The sequence below is a fragment of the Athene noctua genome, chromosome 5 (genome assembly GCF_965140245.1).
Source record: "Athene noctua chromosome 5, bAthNoc1.hap1.1, whole genome shotgun sequence".
Classification (NCBI taxonomy): domain Eukaryota; kingdom Metazoa; phylum Chordata; class Aves; order Strigiformes; family Strigidae; genus Athene; species Athene noctua.
The window spans coordinates 19,541,092-19,556,501 of record NC_134041.1 but is presented as its reverse complement, the minus strand read 5'-3'; the positions used below and the strand labels follow the sequence as shown (position 1 = coordinate 19,556,501).

General features: G+C 34.6%; 1 protein-coding gene across 3 annotated transcripts in view; it reads right to left on the bottom strand.

The window, feature by feature from the left end:
- FNBP1L (formin binding protein 1 like) overlaps positions 1-15,410 on the bottom strand; it is a 57,302-nt gene that overhangs the window by 8,215 nt on the left and 33,677 nt on the right. The window contains exons 3-10 of one of the 3 annotated variants that reach the window (XM_074906582.1): positions 12,870-12,923; positions 11,369-11,516; positions 10,903-10,965; positions 9,145-9,249; positions 8,490-8,618; positions 6,296-6,442; positions 5,305-5,508; positions 2,763-2,921 (exon numbers count right to left, since the gene is read on the bottom strand). In XM_074906582.1, coding sequence (XP_074762683.1) covers positions 2,763-2,921; positions 5,305-5,508; positions 6,296-6,442; positions 8,490-8,618; positions 9,145-9,249; positions 10,903-10,965; positions 11,369-11,516; positions 12,870-12,923 — 1,009 coding nt within the window. Of the gene's footprint in view, positions 1-2,762; positions 2,922-5,304; positions 5,509-6,295; positions 6,443-8,489; positions 8,619-9,144; positions 9,250-10,902; positions 10,966-11,368; positions 11,517-11,792; positions 12,063-12,869; positions 12,924-15,410 lie in introns of all 3 variants that reach the window. The other 2 variants (XM_074906584.1, XM_074906583.1) reach the window with 2 other exon arrangements.

Below are 15,410 nucleotides of genomic sequence, written 5' to 3'. Positions count from 1 at the left end.
TTACAAATGTAATTTTTACAATGTATTTACTATATTCTCACAGTAGAACTACAATAAGAAAAATATATCTTTCTGAAGCTTAGAGGTCAGTAATTTTTCTTTCTGAAAATAACATTTGGGTCATTGCTGCTATCCTAGAGAATGGTTTAGTCGAGATAAAAATATTTAAGGAGCAAAGACTTTATCCTTAGAGGAAGCAAATGAAACATGGGATGTCGGGTGTCACATCTTGGGTTTAACATTCACAGTATTCTGAAGACCTTCCATGATTTCAGTGACTTCAGAGAACCCTCCAGAGAAAGGCCAAGCAACTTAGATGTGTATCTCCAACATCATTTATGACACTCAATAATTGTTAAGGCTGTTCGTTGGGGCACACACAAAATTGGAATTTCTAGCAATAAGGAAAGCGCCTTCACAAATGATACGTTGGTAGAAACCTCAATAAAGTCCAAAGATGTAAAACGGCTACAGAATAAACTTGTTCCCTTTAGAAAGAGTCTTCCAAGAAAATACAAGGTTTACGTATCATTGTTGACAACGCCTCAAGTGGCATTGAGCAAAGACTTCTCATAAGCACTAACACTATCTGGAAATGTTCAGGTTTCAAAGGAAAATAAGCAGCATTTAATTGTAGTACTAATAAAACAAGTTACACTTGTTCACACTTAGAATCCAATAACCTATTCTACAGCTACTGTTTGCTGCTTTCGCTATACATCACGATAGGAAAATCTAATGCATGAACCACAGAATGAGGGCAGTCTGGTTCTGTGATCCCCAGCGCCTTGAGTGAAATCTGATACAGGGCACATTAAACAAAACCACCAGTATGCTTAGTGTCTGATATATGCCAACTCAGGGATAAACCTCAGTAGAGCAGGAGCAAATTAAATACCATTTGGTAGTTCTGCATGTCAATTCCACTTGGACATCCTTTTCCAGGGACAAAACTGGAAAACAGCATCATGTACTAGCAACTATTAAGCATTGAATCAAGATGTATTATAACAGATAAGATTGATCAATGAGATAAAAAGATCTATTAGAATTACAGTCTACATTTCAGCTGAAAAGGCACTCAATATGTGATAGTGACATCTGTTCAAATGCTTGCAAGGAATTTAAAAATATATAAAAATTAAATGTTCATCCTGAAGATTTAGAGAGATTAACTATTTAATACTCTGGGGTATTTCAGTTAATCCAGATTTGTAGGATACTAGTGATGCTTGCTAATTATATAGAATACTATTTATTCTATATTAAATGCATTCAATTTTACAACATGAACAATGAAGTATAAGAATAAAAAAATAAAAATATGGTTTCATTTTCCACTAGCACTAGGTAGTTGTTAGGAGATTATATTTTGCTTCAGTAAAACGTTCTAGAACTGCTGATATTACAAGGTGGTGAGTTGTAAACCAGGAGTCAATATATTTAGTGATCAACAAAAAAGAGGTGTTATCAGACCTGCGCCATTTCAACAACTATCTTATCCGGTTAGTTCCTTGCTGAGTATTCCAGAAGGAACATGACCTTCACGACCAGAAGAAATAATGATACAAGTGACTCAGAAGGGGAAAGGAGAAACTGTCCTCCATAAATACGTAAAGGACCACAAGAATTTTCTAAAAAATGGTGGTGGTAGAAAGGGTATTTCCAGGATATCTGGAGGGCCTGAAATAAGATGCCACAACATGACTTAAAGATAAGTAAGTTTTAAGTGTAACTCATTCTGTTTCAAAATGACAGAAAGGGAGCCTATAAATCATAACTTTACAGCAATATAACATTATTGTAATTGATCTCCATATTATGTCACCAGTTGTCAACCATTCTTCATGCACATAAGACAGCAAGTCGATACTGTTTTCAAATATCAGAAAATCATGAATTATATATAATCAAATGCATCCAATTCTCTCATTATTTGGATCAATAAATACCATAAAATGTATATAAACTGGGCAGCCTATGCTTCACTGACATAACAGAAAAGTGCCAGTACATTTATCACTAGTACAAATGTTGCTAGGAAACCACTTAACGTTTCCCCTTTATTGTCTTCCAAACAAATTCTATTTGTAGAATATGCCACTATAAATTAGTAATTGAATTGGTAAGTCTCGGAAGGTGGCATCTGGTAGTAATTTTACAATAATTTTACCCAAAAAATACCTTGGGCAAACAAGAACAATTTATTAATCAGAAAATGCATTCAAATGGTAATGTTTCAAAAATCAGTATTTCAAAATCTGCAAGCACCCCGTGCTACAGCATTTGATGTATGAAAGAAAATTTCTCCCTTCTTAGTTCAATGTCTCATAGTCAACTACTATTAATTCAATTAAAAGTCAACAAAGACAACATCTGATCTGTCAGATGGTTTTTGTGGTGACTGTATACCAAATGATAAATTACTGCAAAAATATGCCACACGATGGTAGGAAAACATTTGTGAATGTGAACAACAATGAAGAAAGGTATCAAACACATGCTGAGCACCCTCTTTATAACACCTTTCTTTTAGGCACAAGTATTTGGAATGCAATAAAAAGTATTCTATTTTATTTTATTTTTAACCTGTTGGTAACTTCTGTATAAGATGAGACAAAGTATCCTGAGAGCGACCTTACAGCTAAAGTGTTACTTTTAACAAAGTAAGCCTTATAATGAGGGTGAAGAGCATCAGAAAAGCCACATCACAACCACACTGTTCATAGCCCATCATGCATTTTAACTGTTATCAAACTTACCCCTCTTTTGAGGCTTCTGAAAGAAGGAATTCTGGGCTTCCCTGTTTTTATGTCACTCATGCAATAATGCACTGGTTCAATGGAGAATATGGGGTACTGGGACCCATTAGGAGTACTGGATGTGTATAAACTAGTAGGGGTTAGGGGTGGGGATTGTGGCTAATGTGGAAATAAAGAAAGCAATAAATAAGCCAAATGTTCAAAGTGATTTTAAAATGAAAATTCTGTCTTACAAAAATAAAATTTCCATCCAACACAGAAACAGCTTGTAACGTTCCAGACACATTTACACTATAACGGTTTTTGGTTTTAAAAGGTTCCTGTCATGAATTAATCTTCAGTTACAAGTTGGTGCAGAGAATGAAGGAATATTAAAAAAAAAAGCTTTAGACTCAACACTTCCACAGGATCCTAAAAAGATCCCCAAGTTGTCTGCCTCTTTTCTTAAAACAGGAAGTTTTGTTTTTCCCAACTTTAGTTCCAGCAGTTCTGGAAGCTTGGGCATTCCTGCTCACAGGTTCTTCCTACGTTTTGATGTACCCTACCAGGTAAGCTAAAATAGAAATATTAGGTACATCTACAGAGAATGACTAAACCAAAAAGTCTAATCAATCTCTGTAGTCAAGCGGACCTGACACATCAACTGCATAGCATCTTCATCAATATCACCATGAGAACTTTCTCCACTTCTTCCTCCACTTCTTTCAAATCGCTTCTCTCACTTTTCATATGCTTCGCATACCTCTGCTATTTTTTCCCAGTTTGATTTTTCTGTACCATTCCCTCTGTTGCACAACTCACTCCCTTTCCAAAAGACTTGTATGCCTTTCACATCAAAAACAGGTGAATGCATATCTGGAAGTCAAGACAGCCAACATTTCAGCTAAATGAAGGCCCAAAGGCAACTGTGAATACCCCATCTATAATAAATCAGCATATTTTTATATAAGCTAATTTAAGAATATATATTAAAACATGTAAATAGTATTTAGAATTAAATAGTATGCTCCCAGTTGCTTAGACTGCCCCTCCATCCTCCCCAGAAACAGGTGAAAAAAAAGGGACATAATCTTCCATTTCCTCCAAGGTCCTTACGGAAGAGATGCATGCAAGTATGTATACACATACGTGTATCTGCGATCCCACACAGGACACAGTAAGGCTGACTCTCTGAATGCTACACACAGAGAATGAACTGGGGAGAAGAAAGAGTAGAGGAAGTCCTGTCAGCTTGCTTTAGTCATCATCATGCTAAGGAATTTCTGAAAACTACAGTAAATGCCAACATCCAGACTGAAAACCAATGCAGATTTTCAGAGCTTCCCTCTCCAAATTCTCAGAAAGATGTCCTGTCAAACTGGTAATCAAGATCTAGTTTCAGAACAGGCTGAATCTCACCCACCTCTACAGCCAAATGCAATAAATATGCTAATGCATTAATGATTAAAACTATTGCCAATCATTAATTATACTGCATGAAAAGTAAACAATCATTTTAATACACAGCTGCAATTACGTAATATACTGAGGAGGGAATCAGCTATATCCTTTCTTTCTGGAAAAATCTCCTTTCTTGGAATACTATCAGGTGGAAAATAAATCCTACCACTAACAAGCTCTAAGAATAGTTTCCTGTAATAAATGGCAGAAACTGACTTGAAACATTAAGATAACCTCACAGAATTTTGCAGGAATCATTAAAATGACTCACTCACTGATATGCACCAGTACTAAATAAAGATCTAGCATAAAATTTAAATATGTATACACTTCATTATTCATATATATAGCTGATACATGTATTGATAACCTTTTTCGTTGATCCATGAAGGCATCTTGCACAGAAAGTGTTAAGTGAAACTCACATAATAATACAAAAAAGGAGTAATTTCTCTGCTTTCAATTTTTTCTTGAACAGAGGAATATTTTTACCTATTTCATAGTAATATTTCTTCTGTGACATTTACCTGTATGGAGCTTTAACAGCATGTTTTTTATCAATGAGATATTATAAACTTTAATGTTTTCAGACAAACCTCAGAAGTTTTCAAAACTAGGAGCAGGTAGAATAAAAAAAAAAAAAAAAATTCTATAAAACACTCCTATACATACACATCTACAAAATGTGACATTTAGAAGGAGGTTGATTTTTGTAAAATAAAAGAGAGATCTGAAGTCTGCCCCATTCCAAAGCATACTTCCCGCTCCCCTTATTTTTACATTCATAAGTAACACCTTTTCTATGCAATTGCACAAAATCTTTACAGAAACTTAGAAAAGTTACAGAAACGGGAGACTACTTTTATCAAATAACTATGAAAGACATGCCCAGACACAAATCACTGGAAGAAAAATTGGAAAACTTCTGATTTCTAATAAGAGAAGTATCCAACCCTACTCAAACCTTCAGATCTCCTTACACATATTTCTTAAGACAGTGGCAGGCAAGGGGAAGGTTATTTTAACATAAATAAATTGCTGCTTTCATGCACTCTAGATCTTCACATTTTAATTTTCCAAATAGTAATTTCTTAATTGTTACCTTTGGCTTCTTTCCAAATAGCCACAGCTTTCCTTTAGCCTTGCCCACTGTAGTTTTTGAATCAATTCTCATTCCTTCCTGCTTTGGTGTACTGATGGTTCCATCAGAGATAGTTCTGTAAATATTCTGACTGTAATCTTCAAATGGAAAATCTCCAGGAGGTTCAAAACCAGATTTGAAGCAGTCTATCACTAGTTGAGAGTCCTAAACATAGGACATTAAGGAGTTTAAAAAGCAGAACAAGCAAACCCATCAAGAACCAAAGAGAGAAAAACACAGTGACAAATTTTCCTTTTATTTGCAGAAATGGACAGATGGGAAATTGAGAGCAAGCTCAAAATGCATGCGTTTGCATAGATCACATTAAGATAACATATGTGTTTTTTTCTCAGCAGTGTTACCATGAGCATAGATCCAAGCATACCCTGCTATTCAGAACCCAGCAAACGCTCCCCAAGTGTTATCACAAATTTAAAACAGGACATATTTTAGGGCCAAACTACTACTCCAGCTTCTGAAATAAAGATAACACTAAGAAACTACATGTGGTACGATGTAACAGGGAAGAACACGTATTAGAAGGAGTAAGAAAGAAGTGCCAATAGCTGCAAACAAACAGGACACAGAATGGTACCTGGTTAAGCAAACACCCTTTATGTCATTTAATACTACATACTGGAGAAAATACCAACCACGTTGGTATTCTAGGGTGTTTCAGGATAACCAAAACAATGTGTCCAAAATCCCATACAGTGAGAAAGTGTCAAAGATCTTCAGATCACAAGCAAGCTATAAAACAGGCAGAGAACAGACACCGACAGTGGAAGTGATCATTTAGGCTAAAACTGAAGTCAACAACACTTACCAAGCAGACAAATATTTAACAACAGAAATACAAATGTACAGCGTAAGTCCATCTTTTCCCATCTCCACAACTTCCATATCAGTTAAATTGCTCATGCACATTAAAAAATCACTCAATTCTACTTACTCTATGTTCATCAACTGATTTTGCTGCAAGGATCATCCCTTCTAAACATTTAGAGATAATCGGAATAACCTTGCGCTCAGAGTCAGCAAAGCCTTTGTAACATTCACTAAGTTTGATAGTCCTTCTTTCATCCATTTCTTGAAGTTGCTGCAAGCACAAAGTAAGATAAAATAAAGCTTTTAATCACAGATATCTTTCACCCTACCCTGATGTATGCAGTTACTGTGGCCACCAGTGTAGTACAGAATTTCTGTGCTTTCCCGGTAATTTTATTTGCTTAACAAAACGGAACTTACTTAAGTTAAAAAATCAAGTCCTTTCAGACACAGACTTAAGATGCCCAGAACATTAATTATGAAGAGGTGATACTATTTGATTTTTTTAAATTATGTAAAGGCAGAACTTTCTTTTCCTTATTCTTCTTTTAAGAACATGTACAGTGTCTACAGCCACCTATTTAGTTTAAAATATTTGTTTCATGCAAAACTCAAAACAGTAAAGAAATTCTACTAAGTTCTACACCTCCTCACTCTCCTCCTAGTTCCAAATAATTTATCTGTAGTGATAAATATCTCTATCTTCCTTTTATTTTTATACTTTCCAATAAATATCAACGATTTTAAAAAGTAGGAAAAATTAGAAATAATAAAATTATATGCTGTTTAGACATGCTCTCTGATTTGAAATACAAACCATTTCCTTTAGAAGTGAGCAAGAAAATAAAGAAAAGAATACCATTACATAAAAGTCTACTGGAACACAACAAAAAGAACAAATCAAAGAGAAATACTATTAAGATAACAGCCTTTCGCTAATTGTAGATGGAAAAAAAAAAACAAAAGAAAACAAAAAAGCAATAGTACATACATCAATAAGTTATCAAAAAGGGGATAAGAAGTTGGATCTTTCTTGTATCTACCCTAACAAAGGCAGATGTCTCAAACAGCATCCAATTTCATCTCTCCCAAACAAAGCAACAACTTATCAATGCTAAATCCCTCTCCCAAGGTTATCCCATACAATGTTACCAAACACTTGCAAGGAAATAATAAAAATGTTAATCCGAAAGCAAGTAGGACTAGTCCTTTCTGCTCTTAAAGATTTCAAAAACCAGAAGTAATATCTTAGAACGATGATTAATTTTAATCCTAGAGAAATAAAGGCAATAAACCAAAACTCTGATCCAAGCTACAAAGATGATTGAACTGTTTCTCCTGGGAGTTGACTGCAATTCCTCCATCAGTGTGCTAATGTCAGACCTACTGCAGTTAGAATATTAGAAAATTCTTTAATAAGCCAAGGTAATTTTCTTCTGTGAATCCTAGACCTTCCAATATGTATTTTTAAAAAATATGAACTCCCTTGTTCTTCTGAAAAATATCAAGCATTCTTAAAGTTGGTATATTTTCAAATAAAGTCTGTTTTCACTTTCCATTTCCTCACTCCATGTCTCAGAATCAGTTTGTACAGTCACAGTATTCTCCCAAATGGCTGAATGTATGTGTCAATACACTTCTGAACCCTCCCTCACCTGATGTCCCACAACTATTTTCCTTTAAACTAGTTTTGCAGTCTCTCTGTTTTAAAAAAAATCTTAAATCAACCCACAATTTAACAGTTATGTGAAGCACCTTGAGAAATCCCCTTTTCAGATGCAAAGTATTGATCTAATTTGACCTTTAACTTTTTTATTATTTTAGAGAGTTCTGTGGATTGCTAGTAATACTGATGAAGCAATAACCAATTCAGGGTTGGGGGAGTGCTTCTGTCTCCAATCCACCCACATTTTATACCTGTACATGAGATATGTTAAACTACATAGCCACCATTAACTATAATGCTTTCCTCCATCTCTGCCAGAGTCAAACCATTCACACACACAAATGTCAAGAGAACTAGTAATCAAAACTTAGTAGATTTTTAAAAATATTTCTTCTCACCCATGTCTCAAATGCTCATTTTGCCCTATCTCTTCAACAATACTTAAGTAGTCTATGAAATATAAAATCTTCACAGAAAATGCAATTAAATATTTTCATTACAAGTCTAAGCATAATTACTGTCTCATAAAACACAGCCTGTATCAAGATTATGCTAATTTCTTGATAAAATTATCCACTTCCCAAAGTTTTAAATTTTAAAATCTACTTCTCCCTTAGAAGATCAGACATACTTTCTCTGTGAATTAATTTACCTTATAAATCTGAGGAATGACAATGTAGTAGTGTTTGTGCTGTTCCCCATTAAAATTCTGTAGTTGTGCAGCATATTCATTTTTGTTTTCATCAGCCATATGTGTGCGCAGGTTTAACTGTTGCTTAGCCTAGTAGGAAAGTGTTATCAGATCAAACATGTCTTGTGCTTTTCAATGACATACAGGATTATTTTAATTTATTTTACCAACTATGCAAAAACACTAATCACAAATCATCAAAACTGATACCCTTATAATTGAAATAAAAAGAATGTGAGACTTCATGTATACTACAGCCCTAACTGGTTATATACAAAGAGAGCAACGATGACTTTGCCTCCCTTAGCCACATCACTAAACGCATATCCTAAAAAACATAGAAGTGACTGAACATATATACCACAAGGTACCAAAACCAGTGAGCATGCCTGTTTAAGGAAGATAGTCATCATCTCAACAGCATCATCCCAAGACTAATGCAGCATACACCCTCTCTGTGCTGTCTTGTATTTTACTGTAACTTCAATTGTGTACATAAGCAAGCAGATTTTATACATGATTTTATACACTCAAATAATGTTGTTCTAGTACTGATGATAAACATGCAAGTATTTTTTGTAATAAAGAGAAAGTAAAGAAATGGTACCACTCTTACCTTCTCAACATCTGCCTTTGTTGCATTAGTGTCATTGTCCAGTCTTTCGTAGCTTTGCTGTGCCTTCTCTGCCTCTCTGCATTCTCTCTCAAATTTCTTTTTGCTCTACAAAAGCCACAAACTTACTGCTTCAACAGCCACTATCCCCTTTCGGTTTTGTATAGTAATTTTGAATTCTAAATATCAAAGCTTGCATTTAAATATCTTAAATTCACTAAATACCTGTAAATAAATACACTGTTCTCACAGCAATGAAGTCTCAAAAATTTTAAACTTTTCTATTTAAAACATACTTCCTTGAAGTACCAGCAAGGAAACAACTGTAATTATAGTATTAAAATATCAGATAATCAAAATACAAAATAACCTATTGCGAAGATTCAGAGTTAATGATAAACAGACAAGCTCTCTTTCTAGCCAGACTTCAACAACCCAAATAAAAGTTAAGGGGTAGAAGACAAACCTGGACTTGTATGAGTAAACTGTCAAGTTCCCTTCTTCAGTGATCAATTTTAATTGAATAAATTCAAGTAAATTATTTTGAAGTTATCCTGAGGATTTTTTTTGTTTTGTTGGGAGTTTTTTTGGTTTGATTTGGTTTTTTTTAATAATTGCATTAATAATGCAATCTACATTACAAGACTGCAGCACATCCATACAGTATCATCAGTATTCATAACAACTGGCATAGCCATAAGCAGCACAGACAACAGTATTCAATGTACTTGAGGTTCAATATATGTGGCTGTTGTCAAGACAACTGCTGTAGGAAAAACTGTTGCAGCTCAAGAAGTGAGTATCTCTAGAGACAAACTGGCAACAGAGACTCTGTGAACACTGCTCTCCTGCTTCAGTGCAAAGTCAGGCCACTGAGGTTAATGTGTCCCTTAAAAGCTGTATGCATTTAAAAAACTGACTTTGCACTCAAGTAAATACAGTGCATTTACTTGATTATTTGAGGTGAACTCCGGTAATTATCTTGCTGAAGGGTGACAGCATCTAAAATTACCACATCTGCTTCTACTCTGAATCTCTGACCATGAATTAAACTCTTTTGACATGACACTGAAGGAAGACATTGCTGATCCGCGTCCACAATAAAATAGAAATTCACCTCTCTGGTATTCTTCACAACAATCTGGATCAAAGATATAATAAATTTCTAAGACATAAAACCAACAGAGTATCAGAATGCATCTTGTCACACTTGGCTGAATTTTATGTTTTCTCATCTTCAAAAGCATGTGTCTCAAGAAAAAGTAGTTTATAATCTGTTCTAGTGACATTAACTTCCTGCATTTCTGTTAAAAAGAAATTCTACCTCCTGAAAATGTAAGAGTCTATAGTAGTATTCTTGAAGAGATGTCATGTGCTGAGCCCTCAAACTCAAGTCACAGAGTGACTTAAGATTTAATCTTCATATAAATAAATTTTCATTATTAATTACTCTCTAAACAAAAAGTAGACCACAAAGAAGCAACCAAAGATGTCTGTACCCATGATAAAAACAGATTCCTTTACACTGGATAAAAGCCAAGGCTTTGCTCAAACAGAACACACAGAAGCTGTTTAAAGGAGATTTTTTTTAAACAGGGAACTACAAATACATTGAACTGTATTTCGGATGTTACAAACTCTGATTTGGACATTCAATAATAAAGCCAAACATTAAAGTCTAAGCCAGACAGATGACAACAGTTCCATTTATAGACTGTATTATTAAGTTTGACAGAAAAAAAATCCTAAACACAAACTCACATTATCCATCTGTTTCCAGCACATGTCCAGATACTGTTGAGCCTTTCGCCCTTCTTGAAGATGCTAAAAACACCACAAATAAGTTTAATTTACATATCTTTTTAGTACTACTACTATTAGTTAGTCCCTGCTCTAGTTGACACACTATGATGTGCAGTATCTGCCACAAGTTACCAGTACTCTTTGGAAGACATTACTAATCATGTAAAATCAGTACCACAGATGAAAATTACACTGACCAAAAAGCTACTACCAAGCACTGTCTCCCAAGATATTAATTTTTAGGTTTAATAACTAGTAAAACAGTACATAAAAATACAGAATAACTTTAAATATGTGCTTTATAAATGTATTAAAAACCCTTTTTGCTGCCAAGTTCAATAAACTGGGTAAACAAATATATCATGTTGTTAAAAAAACATATCCATTTCGATATCCTATTATCAAATCAAAATACAGAAATTACCATTTTTCTCTCAGTTTTTAGATCATGAGAGTATCTCATCAATTCTCCATACACTCTGTGTCCCATTTCTTCTGCAACTACTTCTCGTTGTCCTGCGTAGTCATTCAACTCATTAAGGATGTTAAAAAAGGCAATACATGAAGTAAACCTGACACACACAAAAATATAGATAAACAAAAAGTGAGACAGTTTTTTTTAAATGGATGACTTTTAGTAAGTCTGTAGTCCTGGTTAAATAAAAAAAAAAAAATCATACTTATTTTACAGTAAACCTTATCTTAATGCTAATTGAATTAGAGTAGAAATGCAAATGGGGAAAGCCTACATTAAGCCTAGCATGTACTATATGTTGCAATGTCTCTTCAAATACATTTTGTAAGAATATGGATTTTTGTGGATGGAAAAGAAAGAAGAAAAATACTACCTGGAAAGCCCTGTAGTATAGTGGTATGTCCTAAGCTGCCAACTGAGAGGCCTGAGCTTGGGAACGGATACATACGTCCCTAGGCTCGGAGGCTGAACTTGCTGCAGAGATGATGTGCTTGGTAGTCTCGAGGGTGGAACATGCCAATCATACCACTCATATGCATCCCGATGGATGATCTACAGAACAAGTTTGCTATCAGCTCTGGAGACAGCTGCCTGTTTGCCTGCCCACCTCTTGGCTGGAAGTAAGGTGCCACTATGGCTGGCACTAAAAAGGGGGGAAGAGGAGGGGCAAAGGGTAGAAAGTGTGTGTGGAAGGGAAGAAAGAAAAAAAAAAAAAACAGGCACCACATTAAAATTTACATCTTTCTCTCTTAAATGTGGAATACTGCCATCTCCATAGGCTTGGCTCTGGGGAATTGAAATGCTACCCTAGCACTAGAAATCCCATTCCCTGTGGTCCAGGATCTTTAAACAGGCAAAAGAGCTAGAGAAAATCCTAGTGTGAATTCTCAGGCACTCTGTGCACAGCATGTGCTCTGGCTGCAACCTGAAACCTCCCCACTTTCTTTCTTTGTAAGAATTATCCCGAAAGAAAAAAAAAAAAGTATTGTGTTTTTCTAAATAAATTTTAAAATGGCTATGGCCATGGACAACGAAACAAGAACCTCTTATAAATAATCACAAAGTTGTTTAGCACAAATTGCTCCTCCACAGTTAGACAGTCATTATTTTATCTCTGGAGTCAAAGCAAGTCAGCAGTTTAGGAGCTCTTCTTGCCAAAACCATGACAATTTTGTGTACACTCAAGTCAAACTTTCAGCTAGCTAAAGATTAATTTGGAACAGAGCAAGTACAACCTGTCATGTTTACTACTTTAAAATACAAATAGAAGTAAAGTCAGGTTTCATGCTTAAGAATTACAGCAGAACTGTAAGAAGCCAAGCACAATTCTTTTGTTGTCTTAGCTGATTAAATACTTTATCTTAAAAAAAGAAAAAAAAAAATCTGTAAAGGGACAGAGTATACTGTAGTCCTCGTTTCTTATACATAGAATTCAAATGCACATTTTTACCTGGGTTCCTCATCTTTGGGTGAACGTTTAGGACAGTACTTCTTAACCAGATTTCTATTAAGGAAGAATGAAAAAAAGATGCTCTTTTAGAGTCTCTTTTGAGAAGACATAAACATAGAAAACTGCAATAGCAAACTATTTCTTTTTAATGACTACAAGGAACAGACCTATTCACTCTGTCATCTTACAAGGGTCCTTTAGATAACATGAGGCAGGTATCTATGACATTTTCAAAGTTTTAAGTCACTTTGACCTGGAACAATATAAAGTTTTTTAAAAACCCTATTGCACAGTGACTAGACATAAAATAATGAGTCCTTTATTTAACATCCTTTTCACACAAGCAAAACAAGCTGGCAGACAAGAAAAGAGCAAATGTGTGATCCATACAGACAGCACACACTGTATGCTATACCCATGAGCACAAAGCTCCATGTCTGAATTAAGCTTTCACACAACCTGCACATACAGGTCAAAGGTTTTAACCACAGTTATCACCAAATCTTCAGTAAGAATATTTCCAGAAGAGAAGAGGTAATCTCTTTTCAGGAAAGATGTTACAATTTACCCTACCACCCGTGTTGTAAGCATCAGGTCTTTAGACACCAAGAAAATCTCTAAAAGAGAATCCATGGAACCAGCACTTTATACAGTATCACAATCCAATTTCTGAGAATGGTGGTATGAATTCATTTGCTTATCATACAACACAGAAATAGCATCTTAAACATACATACCATATCACCTACTCTACCCTAGAGCATAAATAACACAGGCATGCACTACTTACACAAACTACTGCAAAATATTTGCATTTATGTATATTGCCACAAATACCACAAATCCCGTGATGAACATGAAGTCACACAATTTTACAGACAGGAAGAGTAAGACAAGAGAATGTTCACTGATTTTTTCAATTCTTATCTTCCTGTACATCAACCCTTGCTTTAAACTTCTGAGTACACAACTTTTCCAGCACAGCATTCTGCCTTGACTTACAAAACTGTTTTTCTGATAGCAATGAGGTTTTTTAAAATTCTTGAAAGTCAAAAAGATACATTTAAAAAAAAAAAAATTTCCTTCTCATTTTCACTTATTGGATGTTCATACCTTCAATTGGTGGCATTTTTTATTCTAGCAATTTTCAAAATTGTCGTGTTTTTCCATGAAACAGAAAAATTGGAATTATAACTCTACTGCAGTTCTTTTCCTTTCCCTGTGAGAGTATGTAATTTTACAGCAAATGAACAATCCTTTTTTGTACGAAAGAAAAACAGGTAAGACATAGGATTTTCCTCAAATTGCTGACTCTCAACCTTTGAGTTTTTTGAGGTCAAAGCAGCAAAATATCTCAGTTGCTATTTTTAAAAGCAGCAAACAGTATTTAAAGAGATATCTACTAAATTAAATAGACCAGTATTTAAATACCAATGCCCATCCTCACAAAAATTCTCTTATTTTCCAAACATTAGAACCACTTTATCAAAATCTTGCTAGTAATGTTCAAATTGTGGACCAGATTGCCTGTTAATGACATCTCTCATTTAAACTATCAGAATACATTTTTAAGTGTGAATTAGCATCTCAGCAGAAAAATAAAGCATGTCAATTATTTGCTTTACAACCAACAAACAGAAGCAACACGATGCTGGCAATTTTTTTTCCCTGCACATCTCTAAATAATCATACCTTTCATTTAAGAATGGAAAAAAAAAAAAACAAAACCACAACAAAACAAGTGCACACAACCAAATAATTTTGTTCAAGAGACAGAGTGTTTGCCTTGAGCTTGCAAAAGACTTCTTGAGGTGGACCTGGATTATGCAAAGAATGCTTCTGGTTTTTAACTGGTATGAAATAGACTTCATTCAAACTTCTGTATCATGTAAAGGGATGATAATTTGTAGTGAAACTGTTTTACCATTCCTGGTCAAAACCAAGGCACCATCCACCCAAAGAATTAAATTAAATATAAAACAAGGCAAACCTCGCAGAGCTGCTTTAATAGTTGTCCTTTAACTGGCCAGTGGATAGAATTCTTCCATCTGTCTTTTCAGTAGTAATTGAGACAACTGGCTGTTGATTTCTTAAACTAATTATTAATATAGCCTAAAACAGTTTTCCAAAAGCAGCAAAGTGAACTATACAAAGCAATTTACACCCCCAATGCTACAGGAAAAAAAAAAAAAAAAAAAAAAAAAAAGAGAAGATTCAACAGAACAAAATCTTGCATACAGTTTGTATCTCATTCCCACTGTTCATGTGTAACCTTGATTGTTAAAAACTATGAACTACCTTATCATAAAAATAGGGGTGCTAATCCTGCTTTCATCTAAAATAACCTTGGGCAATTTCTCAAATCAATTTATCTGGAAGTCATATTATCTCTACAGTACAAGGGTATACAAGTAGTGAGACTATGTTCAGTCACAAAGCATATACCAAAATATGAGCAGGGTGTTCAGGTGGAAATAGCAAGCTTAGACCCTTTGTCTCTTTCTGTACCCTCAAGAGACTACAACCAGAAAGAACAACTGT